At 40.7% G+C, this 19,072-nt stretch overlaps 1 protein-coding gene across 11 annotated transcripts in view; it reads right to left on the bottom strand.

Moving 5' to 3' along the window:
• The window catches only part of ZBTB1 (zinc finger and BTB domain containing 1), a 55,809-nt gene that overhangs the window by 23,920 nt on the left and 12,817 nt on the right, over positions 1-19,072 (bottom strand). For 3 of the 11 annotated variants that reach the window (XM_074583763.1, XM_074583764.1, XM_074583762.1), the window contains exon 2: positions 11,375-18,187. In XM_074583763.1, the coding sequence (XP_074439864.1) occupies positions 16,032-18,167 (2,136 nt within the window). In that variant the 5' untranslated portion in view covers positions 18,168-18,187 and the 3' untranslated portion in view covers positions 11,375-16,031. The other 8 variants (XM_074583767.1, XM_074583766.1, XM_074583771.1 and 5 more) reach the window with 7 other exon arrangements.

Here is a 19,072-nt window from a genome sequence, read left to right as displayed (position 1 = left end):
CAAAATATATACAACAGCTCCAGACAAAACTTGTTTGGGGTTTCCTTGGCCCAGTAACTAATATGGCCCTGATATGGTTGTGCTGATACCCAGATGTGCTGATAACCTGCTAAAGAGGTGTTTGCATTGACTGGATTACTGCTTACCCATGATAGTACTCCTTCAGTCCTATTTATTTCATCATTTGAATTGTTGTTTTGCTATAGTAAATTTGGGGAAAAGATCCTGGAGGAATGTATGAGCATACCCTTTTAATGCTAATGGTGTAAATGACACACTTGTGGCCATTCTCAGGAAAAATCAAAAGGTCTGTAGACTCAGCCTACCAAATGCTTCATTTAGCCTGTTGTAGAAGCATTTCTTTTCATGCAGATGCTGTTTTCTTCTTGTACAACGATATGTATAGGTCTGAGCTGCATTTTAGGTTTTGTTCCTAATCAGAATTTCACGTGATGTTCTTGCCATCATCTCTCATCTCTTACCGATGTCCTTAGAGAAAGTCCAGTCTAACTAGAGGAAGCAACATCTAAAACCTTATTAAACTTATTCTCTCCTCTCAGCAGAACTATTACAAGCCTGTTTTTTGTCAGCAGTTCTCCAAGACTTGCAGCACAATTTGTGAACCAACTCATCTATGCAGTCATCTTCTCATATGGGAAGAGCCGCATGATTTTCTTTCATGTTGCTTCATATGCAGTCATGTGACAGGTGAGCCGAACAGACTGGTTCAGAAATTAAAGAGTGAGCTTTACGGTGAGGACTTCAGTGCAAGTTTGATTTTCCCTTTAACAAAACATTCGCTGTTATTCCCCCATCCTGAATCTGTAAGCCGTATTTTCATAGTAATTCCCAGAACAACAAGTGCCTCTGGAAGGAGTAGGCCTCTTTCTGATCCATTTTTTTGGGTTTAGGATCAATAATGCACCCATGTCTCCTGTTTGGCAGTGTTACATAACATGCTGTAGACTATTCTCTATTACACCACCCAGACAGAAATGGAGATGATATTTAGATTTCTTCAGTGAAGAAAGAGCTCAGTATCTGGAACAGAACTGAGAACTCAACCCTTATCTTTATCTCGAGAAAAGGAAGACTTTTTCCACATATTTCATATTTCATAAGGCAATGTAGTATAAAAATAGTAGTGAACACAGGTCACAGTTCAATCAGACATAAAATATTAAAGTTGAAATGCAATGGTCTGCTCAGGTTTGACAGTCAGAAGATCTTAGACCTTAAATTCTGGTATCCATTTCCCTCGTATCCATTTCCCTCGTATCCATTTTCCTAGTAAAACTATCCAGAAAATTGCATAAATTAGATTGTATTGGTGAAGATAAATGAATTGTTTTATAATACAGTAAACAGTTCAGAAAAGTCTAAGCAACAGCTGTTCTAAGAACAAATAATACTTTGTCATACATAATACCTTTTCATCACTGAAATTCTTCATCTTGCTTATGTTTGTGAATATGTCTAGTAATTGGAATTCAGACAAGAGCTACCAGTGTATGAAGTGACAACAGATTCTTCTGACAAGGTGCTGTTGTGTTAAAAATCGTAGTGTATGTGGGGGGAACAATGTAACTTTTTTGTGTTATTTTGCTTTTGTGTACCTCCACTTTTTGCACACAGATGCTCCTTGTTAATTTGAAAGGCAGTTGTAATACATAGGTTTTTTTAAGTAAGTGTTCCTTTGTTTTGGTGAATGACAAAATAAAGTTCTGCAAATTAGTATAACATGTTTTTGGCAAATTACACAAATGCATGATCAGTAACATGGAAATATTCATAACAGCAGAATATAAGGCACAGGCATTTGGTATTGCCAAACGCAAAGTTCAAAAATGATGAGTCAGATCTCCTAAAATTATAAACCTGGTTTAAAATTATGAGCTTAAAAAAACCACGTGGCTTTATTCATCTTCTGACTTTTTAATCTTTAGCATATGTTCAGATTACACTTTTAGGCTTTTCCATGTAATTTGCAGAGCTTTTTTTTTTAATAACAAATAAAATAGCTGATTACACCATCTCACAACTGAAAATAGGCTGCCTCAGATTGATTAGACTCAATAAAATCCTAGAAGTTGTCAACACTGATTAAACTAATGCTTGATGTTTCAAGGAATAATTATTTTATAATTAAGTGGTTTTAAAGCACATTTATTTACATAAACTTCTGACAGTTTGCTGAGGAATGATTAAAACCTGAGGTTAGTATCACTAGTGTTAACTAGATAAACTGGTGTGCTGTGCATTTTAGGCACGGTTCTTTACTTTCCTACAACTGCAGTCTCCTTTGCTTGCAGCCACTGCCAGCTGTACTGACAGGACTAAATAAGGGACTTTAAAGCAGGTAGTTTGCAAGTAATCATAGAATCAGATCAGAAAAGGACCTCAGTAGGTCATTTAGTCTCATTTTGTGTCTAACCGAAATCTCCTTTCTTGCAATTTAAGGCAATTATTTCTATTCCTGTCAGTTGAGGATTTGAGAAAACGTTATTCCATTTTTCTTTGCAATCAGCTTTTACATACATCTGAAAATCATTCTGTTTCCCCTCTACTATCTCTTCTGTCAGATGACCTAAAATCATTCAATCTGTGCTCAAAGGCAAAGTTTTCTCAGCTTCTAGACATTCTCATTGCTTTCTCCGGGATTCTCTGCATGCAACTTGTATCTTATTTTTCAAGCGCCGTGGTCAAAACTGGAGATGTTACTAGCTCACACCTTATCAGTTCTGAAGGAGCAAATTATACACCAGTTTAGACATTTCATTTTTTCCTTTTATTTGCAACAGCATGATGTTGCAGACTCATTTTCAGAATTTGAGCCAAAATAACACATCGATTCTTTTCAACAGGAATTAAGCAGCTGTTCCTTTACTTGCACAGCTAATGTTTCCAGCTTGCACTTGTTCCTATTAAATAACATCTTATGTTTTCAGATCATGTCTTTACCTTGATGGGATTATTTTGAATTCTAATCTTATCTTCTAGTACTCTTGAAGTCGAACTCTGCTTGGTCTTGTTTGAAGGTATTAAAAGGATACTCTATATGGTCCGGCGGTGAATAAATGAAAACAGAAAATTTTGTCTAGAACTGCTATGAATGTGGTTAAACAACACACTGTAATTATTGGCGGTAACTGTAAAGCTGGAGAATTATGGTAAGTCTTAAACAAGGGAAATGGTGTACTGCAAACACAGGCAAAGACTAATACTTCATACTCGAGAAATATAATGTGATTAATCTCTCAAATTCACTTAAATGCTTGAAGCATTTTTATAATAATTGAACTGTAGCAGTAATCTTTCTTATTTTCTCATTCCTGTGATCATTTTTTACTCATCTCAGTTTTTCCTTTTGTCATTCTTAGGTGGATGGGAAAAACGCAGAAGCAGATGAAGCAGGTGATAACTGGAACTTCACCCTGTTGCCAGGACTGTTTTAACTCAGGTGTAAAATGGAATTAAATGAGAATAATAAGCAGATTTGTAAGAATATTTTATTAAAGATACTTTATAAAATCACAGAATAAGCGTTAAAGGTGATGAAAACTAACCTGGAATGTCTTCACTGGTACTCTACATAGACTAAAAATAATTGCTAAGTTACAGAACAGTCACAGCCTGTTCTAGACGTCCTACGCTTAGTATACTTTTGAAGGCCTATCTTTAGGTGATGCTATAAACATATTTCCTTTCTCTCCTCTGCTTCGTGGTGGTTCTACCATGAAGGTCCTTCCTGTTCTCTATGGAAAGGACATCCCATTTTCTATTAGATTTCCCAGCTATATTGTGCCTTCTCCCTGTGGAGTCCCCAGTGGGATCTGGCTTTGCCCAGATATTCACCATCTTCCCCTCTGCTCCAGCACAACCACTGGGACAGAAAGTGTCGGCATTTCAATATTGCACTGAAAGCTTTTAAAATGCCTATATTAATGTTTAAGGTGTTATGTGTTAATAGAGCCGATACCTTCAACATCTATATGCTGAAATGTTTGGGGCTATATAATTAGTTTAAGCAACCACATTCAAAGATATCTGAACATCTTTTCTTGCATTTGTATAGCAACTTTATAAAACTCAAAAGGAGTAAAGCAAGCACAGACACATGCCCTATACAAGCTGCAATACAGACAGTATTTTACACACTTCATAACAACAGTAATGAAAATTATGCCAACTATAAATAAAATTATAGACAGACTCTTCTTGAGATAACAGTTATACTGAACAATGAAACATCCTTTTATAGTAATGAGTAGAATTAGTAAGATGCATAACTACAGCAGAATATAGATCAGCATGTTTAGTCTGCTTACATGTCTCAAGCTGATCCACTGTTGCCTGGGGAAGCAAAATAAATTAATTTTTTTTTTATCCATGCTGGCCCTAATTTGAAACATTTACTGCCTTCTTGGTTTTTTGGTTAGTTTTTTTTCCCCCCATTAATTTAGCTGGAAACATTGGGATTTCTAAAATGCTCAAATCTGAACATGAATGCCTGATTCTCCTCTTCAAGCCAGCTTTTGCAAGGCCTAGATCCAGAACAAGGTGCACCCTGTGCCCTGTGAAGATTTTTTCACATTTACTCATCTCCTTGTTGGTAAAAATTTTTCCCCATTCTTGTAATAAGACCAGAGCACCATTTCTTTACTCTCCACATACAAGCACTGTGCTCCATGGAAGGTCCTCTTCAGCTTGCAAATGATGATCATGGCAGCAGGGGGAATCAGGTCAGCTGGATCTTTCTCACCATCCTGTCCTTCCTCAGGGACCCTCTGTCCTCAGTTTTTAAAATTTTTTTTTCACCTTGTACTCCAGATTAAATATTTTTTCCTTTTTTTTAACACTTGATAGTTTAGCATTGTAACTGTCTGAAAATACATACATTTCAGTTCATGAGTATACACTTCTTATGTTTAACTAAAAAATCTAAACAGTTTTTGACAGAAATTCTAAGAAGCCTCATTTCAGAAAAGGTGCACTCCAGCACACGAATAGCAAATTCTGCAAACTCATTTCATAACTGAAAATGAGTTAACACAGCCCTTAACACCTGGCATCTGCCGCTTTTGGCTGTCTGCTCCATGAAAGGAGACTTCAAATTTGTTTTTAACAGGTGTAAATAATAGTCACAAGGAAGTAAGTTTTATAATACAGAGAAGAGTCCAAGACAACTTTTACTGCATGTTCTAATTTGACTGCTTTGGTGCCTTTTGCGATTGCTGCAGTATGTCAAAAAAGCAAAGGTGGTGCCAATTCAGATCTGGCACACGCGGTTCTGAGTTTTTATGAAATCTTTTGCCGACCAGTTCTTCCTCATGTCTTCTTCAAACCTGGTTCTCTCAGTTGTTCAGAAGCTTAGAAGTCCCTATTTCACTACTGCCATGCAGAAAAGAAATGCAAGAAAAATATTAAAAGTCAGAAGCCCACACTCCAGTACTGTACTTGCTAGCATGATGTGGTCCCTCCCACCTCACTATGGTGTGGTTTTGCTCTAAATACCCATCCTTCAGTTACATTCAGAGCACCCACCACAGTCAGGAACTCTGAGCCATACGGTTCATTTCCTTCAACCCCTACCCCACCAAAACACAACTTAACCTTAACGTTTTGATCCTGTTTCAGAAACTTTTGTTTGTTTCTTTCTCCTTTGCCTTCCATTTTCAAAACAGCTAAAGATTTCCTGAAGCAAAACTTCCCTTCCCAAGCCTCCCGTAAGTTATTTTTAATACTGTATGTGTTACTTTCCAGCAGTGGTTTATGACTTGGCTTAGTGGAAGCTCAAAAAATTGCATGAGTATTATTTCCCCTCAGCTTCGACTTCATATAGCTTGGATCACCCCCACCCTGGAATACTTCTTACTGCGTCATATTTGCCTCTGTTTGGGGTTTTTTTGTGTGTTGTTTTTTTTTTTTCTTGCCTAACTCAGAGTTAACTGTTATAGGTTTTCTTAACCCCCCTTCCCAAATTCTTATTTTAGGTTAAATGCAGATAAATTGTATAAATATTTACCGTTCCTGTAAGTCTCTTTTGACTTAACTAATTCATGACAAATAGGAGCAGCTTTGTATCCGATATGAACAGTCAAGAAATTGGAAACATGTGGATGTAACTTTTAAAGACAGTCCTCAGGGTTGTTTTTTTCTTGGTACTCTGACTTCTTTCCCTGGATATGTAAATCACATTGTACAAATGGCTGATTTGCACTCAGTGTTTCTATGCACACAGTGGCAGCCCTGGACCAAGTGGTTGTGTCTAAACTGCAGAGCAGGAAAGGCTTCAAGACTGCACATGAAGCCAGGTTTATCAGCTGTCTGCATTACTTACCTGCTACAGCATCCTCAAGGCCAGCTCACAGCTGAATTTCCTGGCACACCTTTGAGAGGAAAGCCTTGACAGTGGTGCTTCACACTTCAGTGTGCATTATAGGATGCCCCGTGTGACATGTGGCCAGGCCCTCAGCATATGCCAGGCCCAGAATTGTCTGTATATCTGCCCTTTGTGCCATGTCACATACTTGATGGTGGGCAAAATAGCAATCTGGGACAAATGGCTTTTGTTTCATGACAGGAGGGTGATGTGAACATGGGGAGGCGGGTCTTGGGCAAACTCCTAGCTTCAAAGTACTGCTGGTTCTGGCAGCAAGTCCATGTGTCTGCCTAATACATTCTTCGAATCCCGGAGGGGATTTCATTGGACTGATGCTGTTATCTCAAAGTAGCTCTTATTTGACTAGTTCAAAGGTCAGGAAATGCCTTTTTTTTTGTTTGTTGGTAAACTAACAAAGGAGAAAAAAAGGTACTCTAACTACAGTATGCCTGTGAACATTATTTTTCCCCAGGCAACATCAGTGTTTAACATTGCTGTTTATTAAGATGCCGGCCTGCTTTTACAGTCAAAGATCTCTGTTAATTCAGATCACACACAGCTCACACAGCATGACTGAGCTTCTTTACACCACCACCTTCAAATACACTGACTATGCTGTGTGGGACCACCTCTGAGTGTGCCTGTGAATATTAAATTACATTTTTCCAATGAGACTCCAAAAATACTGTTAATCAGTGCCAACTGTGGTGGTGTGGTATACATACAGAACTGTGAACACCAGAGAGCTGCTGGCACTGGCAATAGCTTTTAGCCCACAGTAAGCTAAATTAGAGGTAAAATGTTGCGCCCTCCTCCCAGACTCTGAAATCCTCTAGCTATCCTAAAAACAGAAGTTGTTTTAGGAATGCACAGCTGCAAGACAATCTGCTTCACTCTTCACACAGTAAACTGCTCGACTATAGAAACGTTTGAGCTTTTTAAAGATGCATGTTTCCAGTTAGCCACCAGATGGAGCTCATACCTCCCCATCACACAAATCCATGAACATCTGCAAAGTTAAAGCACTTCGGAGATGTTACAAAGGATGCAGTTCTTTCCACTTCATGAAAGTCAGAGGAAGTCTGTGATTAGCTGGATGTTTACAAATAAAAGGAGAATCTGGAGATAGATCAAAGATAACTCTCCAGATTTGGCATGGTATCAGGTTCCTGTACTAATAGCATCTGTATGGGTTTGACTGTCACATTTAGTGGTTAAACTTGGCGTATCTCATCATGTATTAATAATGCTTTTTTAATGCTTAGCGCCTTTATAAGAAGTCTGAAGATTCAGCCAGCTAAGGACCTGAAAAAACAAAAAAACAACACCCCCCAGGAAACAAGATCTTCCAGGCTCCATTTAAAAGAGAAGCACCCGCTGGGTTCTTCCTCACCCTGCTTTTTGCAATGTAAAGGGAATCAAGAAGCAAAGTTAAGCACTGTTTCAAAATCCAAAGGATGTAGTACTTCAAGCTTAGTAAATTGGAGCAGTAGCACTCAAAGCCTGTTCTCTAATGATCTAAGTAGCTTGGATGGTCCAATCATACCATATATGATTTTTACTGAGAAGTCTACAGTTCATCCAGGATCTCAGTGACTTTGGCACAGCCCCAGTGACTGGGGAGAAAAGCAGATCTGAGATAAAAGATTGTGGTGTGTGAAATACACTGAGCTAACGTATATATGTTTTAAGGGACATCTTTGTTTTGACTCTGTGTAACAAACCAACATAGCTTGTGAGGTCTGGAAGGCCACAGACTATTCCTACTTTCATAGTAGTGCTCTGTTTGAAGCTAGTATTTCTATTTGGGGTCTAAGCCACACTGAACTTGATCAAATAAAAATCAAATGATCCTTCTCCAAAGGAAACTGCCTTTGAACTATTTAACTCTTTCCACAACAAACTAAAGCTGAAAGAACTGTAACAATTACTGTAAGATTTTTTGTGTCTTAATTGACTTATTTTTCAGTTTTTAAGTTACTGTTCATCAGAACCTGTCTTTTCTGGCAGAACTGACCGTGTTCGCAACAGCCAGTAAAATCTAAGTGAAACACAACCCCTTCTGAAAGCAGACTAGGTGGGGCTAATCCTCATACTTCCAGGCATGCGGATTGTGCCAGTGTCATGTTTTACAGCAGTGTACACAAATTAATCTACCTGACAGCAGTGCAGCTCAGAGATCTGAGCTCTCTCCTGGGCTGTGGGACGTACTAAGACAATTTCTTCATCAGTTCCAAGGAATCCTATCCTGTATTTCCTCCTTCTACAATACTAGTATACCTATTCTTTTCCTGAAGGAGGCATACTCTAGATTTCATCTTTTAAAATGTTTCCATTTTGTATAAATAATTAAATAACCAATGGGTAGAAACCAGAACCTCAGTATTTTGGTATTTGGGACTCTCTCCCAGTAGGTGCGAGTAGGAACCCCATAGGCAGGGAGGAAACAGAGGCAGCATCTTTAGCACCCTAAATAAATGCTCTAACAATGGCTTGTGTAAAAGGAAGGAGCATAACCAATACCAGAAGTCTGGTGTATCTATTGCCAAAACCAAAAGTAATCTATGGTATTCAGCAAATTCTATTTTTAGCCAGCGTATCTGCATTTCCACAAACTTTCAGGGTCTTGGGGCTTTTGCCATGGAGAGAAGGACATTATATTACTTCTCCCATTCATTTTCTGGGGAGTCAGAAGCAGAAGTCCCTCTGGTGACCATCCCCAATGTAGCGGGATGGTTACCTAAAAAAGGAGAGAATAGGTATTACTGAGTTGCATAGGCTGAACATGTGAGAACTATTAAACAAAGGAAAGATGTTAGCCCTAGTCATTGCTTTAGAACAGGAAGAAAGCACATCTTCCCATTTCAAAAATCAGAAGGCAAATAGAAGAGCCAAAAGGATGAATTTTTAAAATAGCAACCCTGTTATCAGGGGAGATGGGGGAGAAGAGATGGGGAAGGACTGATTTTTGCATCTTTCATGTTGGCAACGCTGCTGCTGCAGAGACCTTGGCAATTGCTGGCACTGGTGGCACTTTGCCTGACAGACAGGTTGAGAAACCAAGGATTTGTAGAGAATTCTGATTTCCAGTGGATTTACCATAATCCACACAGCTTCCAGGATTTGGAGGCCTTTAAGGAATGCTGTCTTCTTTTTCCCTGTTAGGAGTCTTGGGATGTCTACAGAACTACAAGACATACTTATCTGAGATCATCTCTTATTTGCAACAACAAAAAAGAGTATACCCCAAAATCTCATTGATGTAAATCACAGTTCAGTTTGAGTAAAAACAATAGCAACATTGGGACTTCGTCAGAGAGGGACGTTCTTGAACAGCTCTGAAAGGGCTAAGGTTTTTTTTTTCCTCCCATAGGAAATGCTACATGCAGCATTGTTTTTGTGGTTGTAGCTGCAGGAAGATTTACTATGGTTTTAGTATGCCAGAAGGAATCAAAATCTTGCAAGAGAATCAAAAATACTGACCACTTCTGAAATGCTAGCTTCTTGGGGTGAGGTGTGCTATGCTAGCTACGCAAAACAAATGGGCAGTTAAAAAAATCTCGCCTTGGACTATCTGCTGATTTCTCATCTCATGTTATCTTCTCTTGAATACATTAATATGAAACTTTAAAAACATATTTTCAACTACTTTTATATGGGGAATGTGCACAAAGCACTGAAAACAGATTCTCGGAAAGCATGATGAAGAATATTGTTTTCCTGTGACTTAACTAAAAAAAATTACAAGACATTTGAGGGCAAAAATGACCCTAAGAAAGATCTGACAGCATTTCTCTTGTAAAGCTGGCACTGGTCATTCAAGTACATGAAAAGGAACATGGGCTGTTTGTTTCAGGGCTGAATATTTATAGTCATGATGAACTGGCTCCTGAATCATGAGCTCTGTTGCCCTGTAACAAATTAAGATTTGTCTTTCTGCATGAAAGAATAAAATAAAATCACAATTAATTCCAGAATCGTAGAAGTGATTGTAAAAGTGGCAGAAGACACTTAATTTATAAAATGTGTCCCATTTTTTGGCATCTTCCCCCTACAAAATCTCAGCTATTAACATGTCTCAAGAATACACTGCACAGCAATATTTTAGGAGTTTTTTTGGAAGTTGGAAGAAAACACAGAAAACTGGTTTATAGCCGAGAACTACAGAAACGTCAGCTTTTAAAAACATGTTCTTAATTTCTAGCCTTCAACAGACTTTTATAAAGTCAAATTAGTCATGCTTCATCTTGTAGGTCTGTAAGTCTGTGACAAGCATCAAACCAACTGAGAATCAGGAAAGTCAGAATATTTGATTTTTAACCCTTTCAGATTAGGAAGCATTTAAAAGTCAGAAGCAGGCACACAGGGATAGTAACAGATAGTGCCAGCATCTCCTTAACTTACGCAAGGAATTATCCCAAGCTTTGAATATTAGACCAAAAATGAGATGACTGTCTCCCCTTATTGCAACACCCAGAAAAGCGCACGTTGTGAGCAGCAAGGGGCAGAAACCAGCAGGAGAGCCGAGGCCCAGCTGCCAAGCGCGCGGGCAGGCTGGAGGGCGCGAAGACCAGAGGAAGGTGGGAACCGTTCCTGGTGTCTGGCTGGACAAGGGGCCCAGCTCATTCTTGGCCTTGGGCCAGGCCAACCGCGTGAACCCAGTGGCGTGGAGCGCTACGTAGCCTGTTTCAAGAAAGACTAAGAAAGCCCCAGAGCATATTTGAAGGGTGAGCTGAACGCAGGAAGGTTTCCAGTTCTCATAAAGAGGGCAGATAGCATAGATGTGTCTCATTTGTATGTAAGAGGCTGGGCTGCCTTTTTTCCTTATCAGGAAATAGGAGATGAATGTAAGAGTTCAGCTTCCACAAGGATGCTTGGGGAGACAGAGACCAAGTTAAGCTCGGGATGTGCTTTGAGTTCTGGCACCGCTCGTTTAAGCAAACGAGCCCCCTCCCACCCACACACATCTCTCCCCTCATACCCCCCCTTCTGTTGTGCTAGGGCAAGATTTGATGTAGAGCTGGAGGGGGGAGCACAGCAAGGAACTGATACAGCCACAAAATAGTCCCACAGGGAATAAAAAAGCCTGTTGTTTGATTCAGTTCATTGTAAAGCTACATAAATATGTGCTTTTTGACAATGGAGAGGGTGGCACACACGGGATATGACAGCTGAAACTATGTAGGGAGGAGGAAGGGGCTGCCAGGGCTCAAGGTGGCACTGCCTTCAGGAACAAACGTACGTCCTCAGCAATAGCTGAGATACTCTTGATGGTTTAACACAACTGTGTTCAAATACAATAGTGTAGTCAAAGTATTCACTTTCATAACAATATATTTTAATATACTCTCCAGGGCAGTACATTTTCTGTCTTCGGGTTTCAATAAAAAAATACGCTGAATTGTATTTCTCCATTAACTGAAAATATTAAATGGAGAAGTCCCCTAATAAAAGCATAAATTCTCAGAATTCTGTGATATTCTATTCAAATCAAGATTTCTCCACATCTGGCTCCGAATTGGCTCTTCACATTGGCTACGAATATCATTATACACAAGTGTAAATACTCTTTGAATTAACAAGTTGTCGATAAGCATTTACAAGTGTGTATATATATATATTTTTTAACATTTGAAACACCTCCTCTGAAACTGAAAAAGAAGCTCAACAGCTTTTGTGATATTTTAAAGCTCATTTCAGGTCTTCATGAATTCTGTTTTTAAACTTTAAGTAAATCCTGAAAGCCGAGAGCTAGGCTGGCTACTTACAAATTATTTTCAGGGTCGCAGCCGACACCGCTGCCAAAATGAGGAAAAGAAAGAACAGATAGAGGTCCTCCAAAAATAAGAATAGCAAATCACTTATATTTAAGTCAGATCATCCAGCAAGTCTCTTCTTTCTGGCTGTGCCTTGTGCAATGTGATACGCTTACACCTCCACTCTCAAGGATCCTTAAGTGCTTTTACCCTCTTAACAGTCCGTGTAGCACAGGAAGGAGATGCAAAGGAACTATGTTATGATGACTGAGAAGTACAAATTTGTTAGAGGAAACAGAACTCTAAATGAAATAATTGTGTTTCCCCTTCACTATCTTTCAAGTAATAGCAAGACTTCTAGGATATTGTAACTCCAATTGTTTTTTTTTCAGATCTGCTTTTGTTCGGTCTCCACAGTAATTTTTATCACAGTAGGAGGGCTGAAACACCGTAATTTCACTCTGTGAAATGTTGTCGCATTCTGGGGAGGACACACCTGTCCCCAGGAGCGACCAGCCCCAGGCTGCCTCAGCACCCACCCCTTCTCCCTGTTCACAGCAGCCAAATTCCTCCTGTCACTCCAGGCCTTTTCTGTAATAGTCCCATGCTGTTCCCCTGCATGCTTTTTCACCTCACCATAAACACTATCCCCATCTACTTGCAAACCAGGCTGTCTTGTTTATGCCTTAGTACCTTTGATTTGTTCTCCTATACTCCCTTTGATAACTTTTCAGGCTACTTCAGTCATTCTGGTTTTCTCTGCCTACATACAAGTCGGTCCGCTCTTAAACTCCCCTGCAGCGCAATTCATGCTCATTTTGAGCCTTAGTCTGGACATTCACACACATGAACTCCAAGGCACTGGGTTTTGTTTCACAAGAACAGGAAAAAACATTAATTCAAGTTCAGTTGGAAAGGTTTAACAAACCTTCCTTTGAAAGGCTACTACAACACAGCTTATAATTGAAAAACAAAGAGTATTCCAGGGTGTTTATAAAGTTAGATAGTACACATAAATACCATCATGCCCAGTTCCTCCATCTAACTTCTGCAGTTGGCAGGTCTGCTTACACTAGGAAGTAACTTCTTTGGTGAAACTTTTTTGGGTCAAGTTCAGACAAATTCATTGTAAACAAGGGCTCCTGACCCTCAGCACGAGTCTCCATAAATTACCCTTAGCCCTTCACTGTATTCAGGAAGATCTCTTAGTTCGCAGAGGTCACCTCCTCCTTTTCAACAAGGTCTTTAATCTAGGCTTTGCTGTGCCACCGCCGTCCTTCCAGCATAGGGGCTGGCTCTACTTGGTACGCAATCCGCGCTCTGAGCTTGTGCCGTAGTGAGCTAATCACCCGGGCCGGCAGCTCCCCCAGCCAAGCTGAGTCATTCTCACTCCAGTCTCGCAGGACATTTTATCCACTCCTCCAGCCGCCCCCTCCATGCCACCTTTGGGATTTGCTTCCCACTGCACGGCTCTAATACTGCCCGCCCAGCTTTCGTCCAATGCCTCCTCTCCCACTCCGCCTTCCCACTTCCCCAGCACCACACGACTCTTCTGCCAACTCCCCCAGCACCCTCCAGTTCTCCCTCACTTCCCTTGGCTGCTTGTCCCAGTCCAGCCACAGCCAGTACCATAAGGGATAGCCTGCATGACGGAGAATTGCTGTGCAGTGTATTGGCCCCACCAGCTCTTCCACTACAGCACTTGACTAACTACTTCATCTCCAAGACAACCATTACAATTAAATATGTTGTCTTTTTAAGAGTCTTATAATCACCTTACCACTGATTCCAGTGCTGAAAAGTGTTAAAATACCCATCCTGCTTAGTCTTTGAACTCTTACACACTAAGCCTCAGCCTGGCTTGGGATGGGAAATGTGGAGTAAATCCTAAGAAGGGGAAAGCTCTGAATTAACTGAAATGATGGAGTGCATTCATGTCCGTGGTCTTTTTGGCCCCAGTGTTATTCAGGACATGTTTGGCTTCAGCATCATACAAGAAAACATAGGACTGAGCGGTTACGGCAAAATGCCAATGGCCCGAACTGCACCCAAAGCCATCGGTGCCCGGGGAGCCGGCTGCCGGCTCAGGGATGAGGTCTGGTGGCAGGTCCTTCTCCATCACTGCAGAAGCGCATGCATCTACCAACCAAGAGAAATTCTAACACACATTTAAAACTGAGTAAATGCAAGGCAACTCATACTAATTTAAATAGTTATAGTGGAGATTCTGAACTGTATTAATTTCTGTAGTCTAACATCAAAGCTCAAAACCCTTCGTAATGCCCAAGAAACAACAAGGGATCAAAACTCAACTACAACAGTGACAAACACATGAAAGCCCTGGACCAGACTCTCAGCTCCTGGCTCCTATTCTCAACCCCACCAATAGTGTCCAAGGTGATAGAACAGAATAAAATAGAATATTGCAGTGGGAAGGGACCTACAACGATCATTGAATCCAACTGCCTTAATTGCTGATCTAAATTGCTTTCCTCCTTCCATGGCTCAGTGGGAAATGGCATTACTACCCTCTTTGTTAAAGATCTGCCGGGAGACAGTACCACTAGGTTTTATTTTTTAATAGTTTCCTCCCCCCATTAAAAATCATGCACTTAACAAACATTTAGACATCTGGTGCCTAAGAGTCAAAGCCAGTCGTTCTCTCAAAGGCCAAGCTGCCTCACTGAATTGATGTCAGCTGACACTTAGTAGGATTTTTAAATTCAATTAAATTAAGAGACAAGCTACGCAGATTAGGGCTATACTAGAATCAGAAAGGAATCTTAAAAGGCATAAAATGTCTTTACATTTATTAAGCAAACTCTGCAGTCTTTTCTTGTTATATTCTTGTTGAAAAACAGAACATTCAGAAAGTATCATGAAAACAAGAAACAAAAAAAATCTAAGGTTCACATGAGTCGCGCTCCCCCTCTCCCTCCCCACCCAAGCAATGGGACTATCGTCACACCCATCCCACTTTTAACTTTCCAACACAAGCAGCAAGGCACCATTTACAGCTAGGCTGAGAAATGCAGTCTTCAATGCACAGCGCCATTCTGCATTCCTAGCAATCCACCACAGCCACTCGCGTGTATTAGGATAAGCAGGTTATATATACCCGCGTAGGTACAGGCAGAAAACGAAAGGCCAACGTCAGTTGTACAGTTCTGCTAGGACTTCAAGTCTGGGAAATGACCACTCTGCTGAGAACTCCTCAGTTATCTCGAGAGTCATTAACTCCCTTTCCCTTTGCGCACATCGGTCCAAGTCTGCAAGGTTTTAACTGAGCCTACGTGCTCTCACCCCTGGGATGCACATTCCAACAAAGCCAAGAAGCAGAGGACCAGGATGGCCAGCTCTGCTCTTACAGCAGAGTCAGACAGCAAAGGATTATTTCTTGGCACTGGGTGGTTTTTTTCATTTGGAAAATTAATTTGGGGATTACGAACAATTATGCTCTTCCACATTAATCGCTGTGATCTAAAAATTTCACATGAAGAAACAACACATGGAAATATTAAAGCACTCATCTTACGGACATGGATCCGAGAACTGTTTAATAGCAGTCAGTGAAGGGGTAACATTGTGCTTTTAATCTACAGTTTAAAAATAACGATTTGTATATCTACTTAGTAAAACAATAAAATTAAGAACAGAAACTGATATTAGGAAACAGTGAAAATGTAATAATTAAACATATGATGCTTTTCAAAGCTATATACTTAATGAGCCTATATAGACACCTATGGTTAGGAGGGTCTTAAAAAAAAATAATAAAAAAGAGACTTATTTTCAATTTTTTTTTCTTTTTCAATTTTTTGTCTACTATACTGTATGCCTTGCTTTGGTGTTCTCTCTGCTGCCAACTTAATGCTTTAACAGTATATTTACGCTTATGTTCTTTTCAAATGCTTGGCATTATAGTGAGATCTCATATCTTTCCTCAAATTAAATTTTGCTCCACATACTCCACATGTATACAGATGAACATCCATGTGCTGCTCCAGTTGCTCATTATTTGGGAATATCTGAAAGCAGACCTGGCATATAGTCTCTCCAGCTGATAAGTGAGATATCATATGCCGTACATGGTCATGTTTTCGGAAGTTTCCTTGATCACAAATGGAACAGACATACCTGGCCATGCCTTTGTGCATATCATTGTGGAGCCGCAACTGGCGCTCTCTTAAGAACTGCTTCCCACATGTCTGACAAACAAACTGTTTTTCCTTGGTATGAACGGTATAGTGTTCCCGCAAGTGGCAACGCTGATAAAATCCTTTCCCACAAAGATTGCAGAAATGCTTACGTCTGTGATCCCTCTCGTTCTCTTCCATCATGGAGTTCTTGAACAGATCTTGCTCCAGGCAGTTTGACATATGTTCAACCACTAGGTTTTCAGTTTCAAAACGCTGACCGCAATTAGGGCATCGGAAAGGACAGGCAGAATGCTTGAATAACTGTTTTTTTTGAAGACTGTTCATTTGGAAATGACTGTCCCTGAAGTCCTCTAGCATCTCTGCAAACATCATGTCCCTTATTTCTGACTGCTCCTCGGGGTTTTCTTCTAAGTCCATTTTCTCCTCAGAATTTCTGATACCATTCATGGTCAGATCCTGGGGCTCTCCACAGGTCTGCGCGTGGTCCTGTAGCTGCTTGCCTTTGACCAGTATTTGACCACACTTGCCACAAGCACATATATTTTCTATGTGTTTGGATAAATAATGAGAGGACAAATCTTCTTCAGTGATTGTTAGCCCACAAAGTTCACAGGGAGCATTCTCCACATCTTCCTGCACTGAAGGAGCCTTCCTGGTAAGGTGCCGGGGACTTTTCAAACATTTTCTTTCATCCTCATCCATGGATAAACGGGGTTTTAAGGTCTTCCGAGCATTTCTCTTCTCTCTGATCTCTTCCTCAACATAGTATCTGTAAAGCGGCTCTTCCTGTTCATCATCTAGGTCGTCATTGTCAGAAGACTCATTGCAGTCTTTATCTGTCACCTTAATAATATTAAAATCCTTCAGCTCATCTGCAGGATTGTCCTCTGGTTCCATCTTGATGATAATCCTCTTCCTCTCAGAGGCTCTACTTCCTTCTTCACCTGATGTCTCAGAGGCGACCGTGCTGCTTTTTCTGCTTGTCATGTTTGACACGGGAGACGAAGAATCGTCTGCAGTTTGACTCAAGTCCCCCTTGTATTTTTCTGTTTGCGTGGAGATTATTTTAGAAGTAGAGTCCTTTTCGTTAAAGTCTATTTTTTCCGCACCGTAGTACCTGGCACTTTGGTAAGAATGCCTGTTAGTGCACGTTAGCACGTGCTCATCCAGTAGCTTTTCACAGCTAAAACTAAACCCGCAGCTGTCGCAGGTGAAGCTTCTTCCAAAACGGCGCGAGTGGGACACGCGCTCTTTTGTGTGAGAGAATTTGGTCGTGGTGCTTTTCTTGCAGACATCAAACAGTTGTTCGGGGAAGCTGCTTAGCTGCAAAGCTTCTTCATCAGGCTCTTTGTTATGGGATGTATTTACTGTTGAACTTGGCGGCTCCATGCCCCACCTGTTTGCTTCGCTGCCATTTCTAGCAAGTGTGTCTTCATACATTCTCACGCCAAATATCATTTTACTATTCTGGGTGCTAGAAGCAGAAGATGAACATTTTAAACTAGATGAGTCTGTATCCTGTATATCTTCTAGACATTCGGGTACATTGTATAGCTGTAAATAGTTCATGGCCACTTTAAATTGCTCAAAATTGGCAGGGGCTGTCATAATTTTTCCTAAATACATGAACTGTAAAATAAGATCAAAGCATTCAGCACTAATCTTCATGTTGCTTAGATTCAGCTGGGCTGTAGTGTGTTGATGGTTCATAAAAAACATCCTAAAATAGGAGCTGCATGCAGCAAGGACTGCTTTATGTGCTTGGAAATAAATATCGTCGATAGCGATACAGCAGTCGCACAGAAAGCCCCATTCTCTTTGGTTGTTTAGCTGCTGAAGGACGTAGTTGCTGTGGCTGGTTCTTGCCATCTTGTACTTCAATTACAGCCCTGCATAAAGAAGAAGACATCTGTTAAATCACGAGCACAAAAAGCAAAACGTACTTAAACGTGGCGAGGAACTGACATCTTTTTCTTCTCTAGATCTTCCTATTCTCACACTGTTTGTGGTACAGCTTCCCGTCTGGAGATCTTTGCTGGTAACTGCTATGAATATCGATGCCAGTGAAAACATCCACAATTCCGTGTTCTCACCACTAGACTTACAAGGCTAGTAGTAAACTAATAAACATAACCACCATACATGTCAATCAGAGCAACGCTGCTAGAATATAAATTAGCAAATACATCTCAAAGTCCTACAGCCAAGATTTTCAGATATGAATTCTGAACGCAGAACTTCAAAAACTTCACAGGGTAGACTTCTGTAAGATGGCCCCGGGACAACACCTATACAAGGTAAGCTGACTGTAAGAAACCACTCTTCAGTCTCAACTTGCCTTTTTCACCTGTCAGTCCAACGGGCATATGATGCAACACATACTGGAACCCAGGCCAGGCTCCAACTGGTCTTTCCCTCCCAGTTAAAGGAAACTAAGAAGATACATCTGCGGAGCATCCACACAAGCTACATCCACGTGCTTTTTGCTCTTTGGGGCAGCTCAGGGACAGTCTCAACCTTGTCTGCAAGGCGTCTTGCAAACCAGGAACTGCAAACTGAGATGCGTTCTCATGCCCGGCTGCGATGGCATGTCCCACCTACAAGCCCGCTGCAGATGGTGACCAGGCTAGCTGCACGACAGCCGCAGGGACGGCAGAGAGGCAGGAAGTGGTGCACGCCATGCCTCCGACTGCTCTCAAAACCACGCGTTCAGAGCGCTGCAGTATAACCAAAAACATGTAGATGGGAGACCAGACAAAGAAAAACTCAGCAAT

Source organism: Larus michahellis, chromosome 4, assembly GCF_964199755.1.
Source record: "Larus michahellis chromosome 4, bLarMic1.1, whole genome shotgun sequence".
Classification (NCBI taxonomy): Eukaryota; Metazoa; Chordata; class Aves; order Charadriiformes; family Laridae; genus Larus; species Larus michahellis.
Note: the sequence above shows the minus strand (reverse complement) of the source record. Positions and strands in the feature narration are given on the sequence as shown.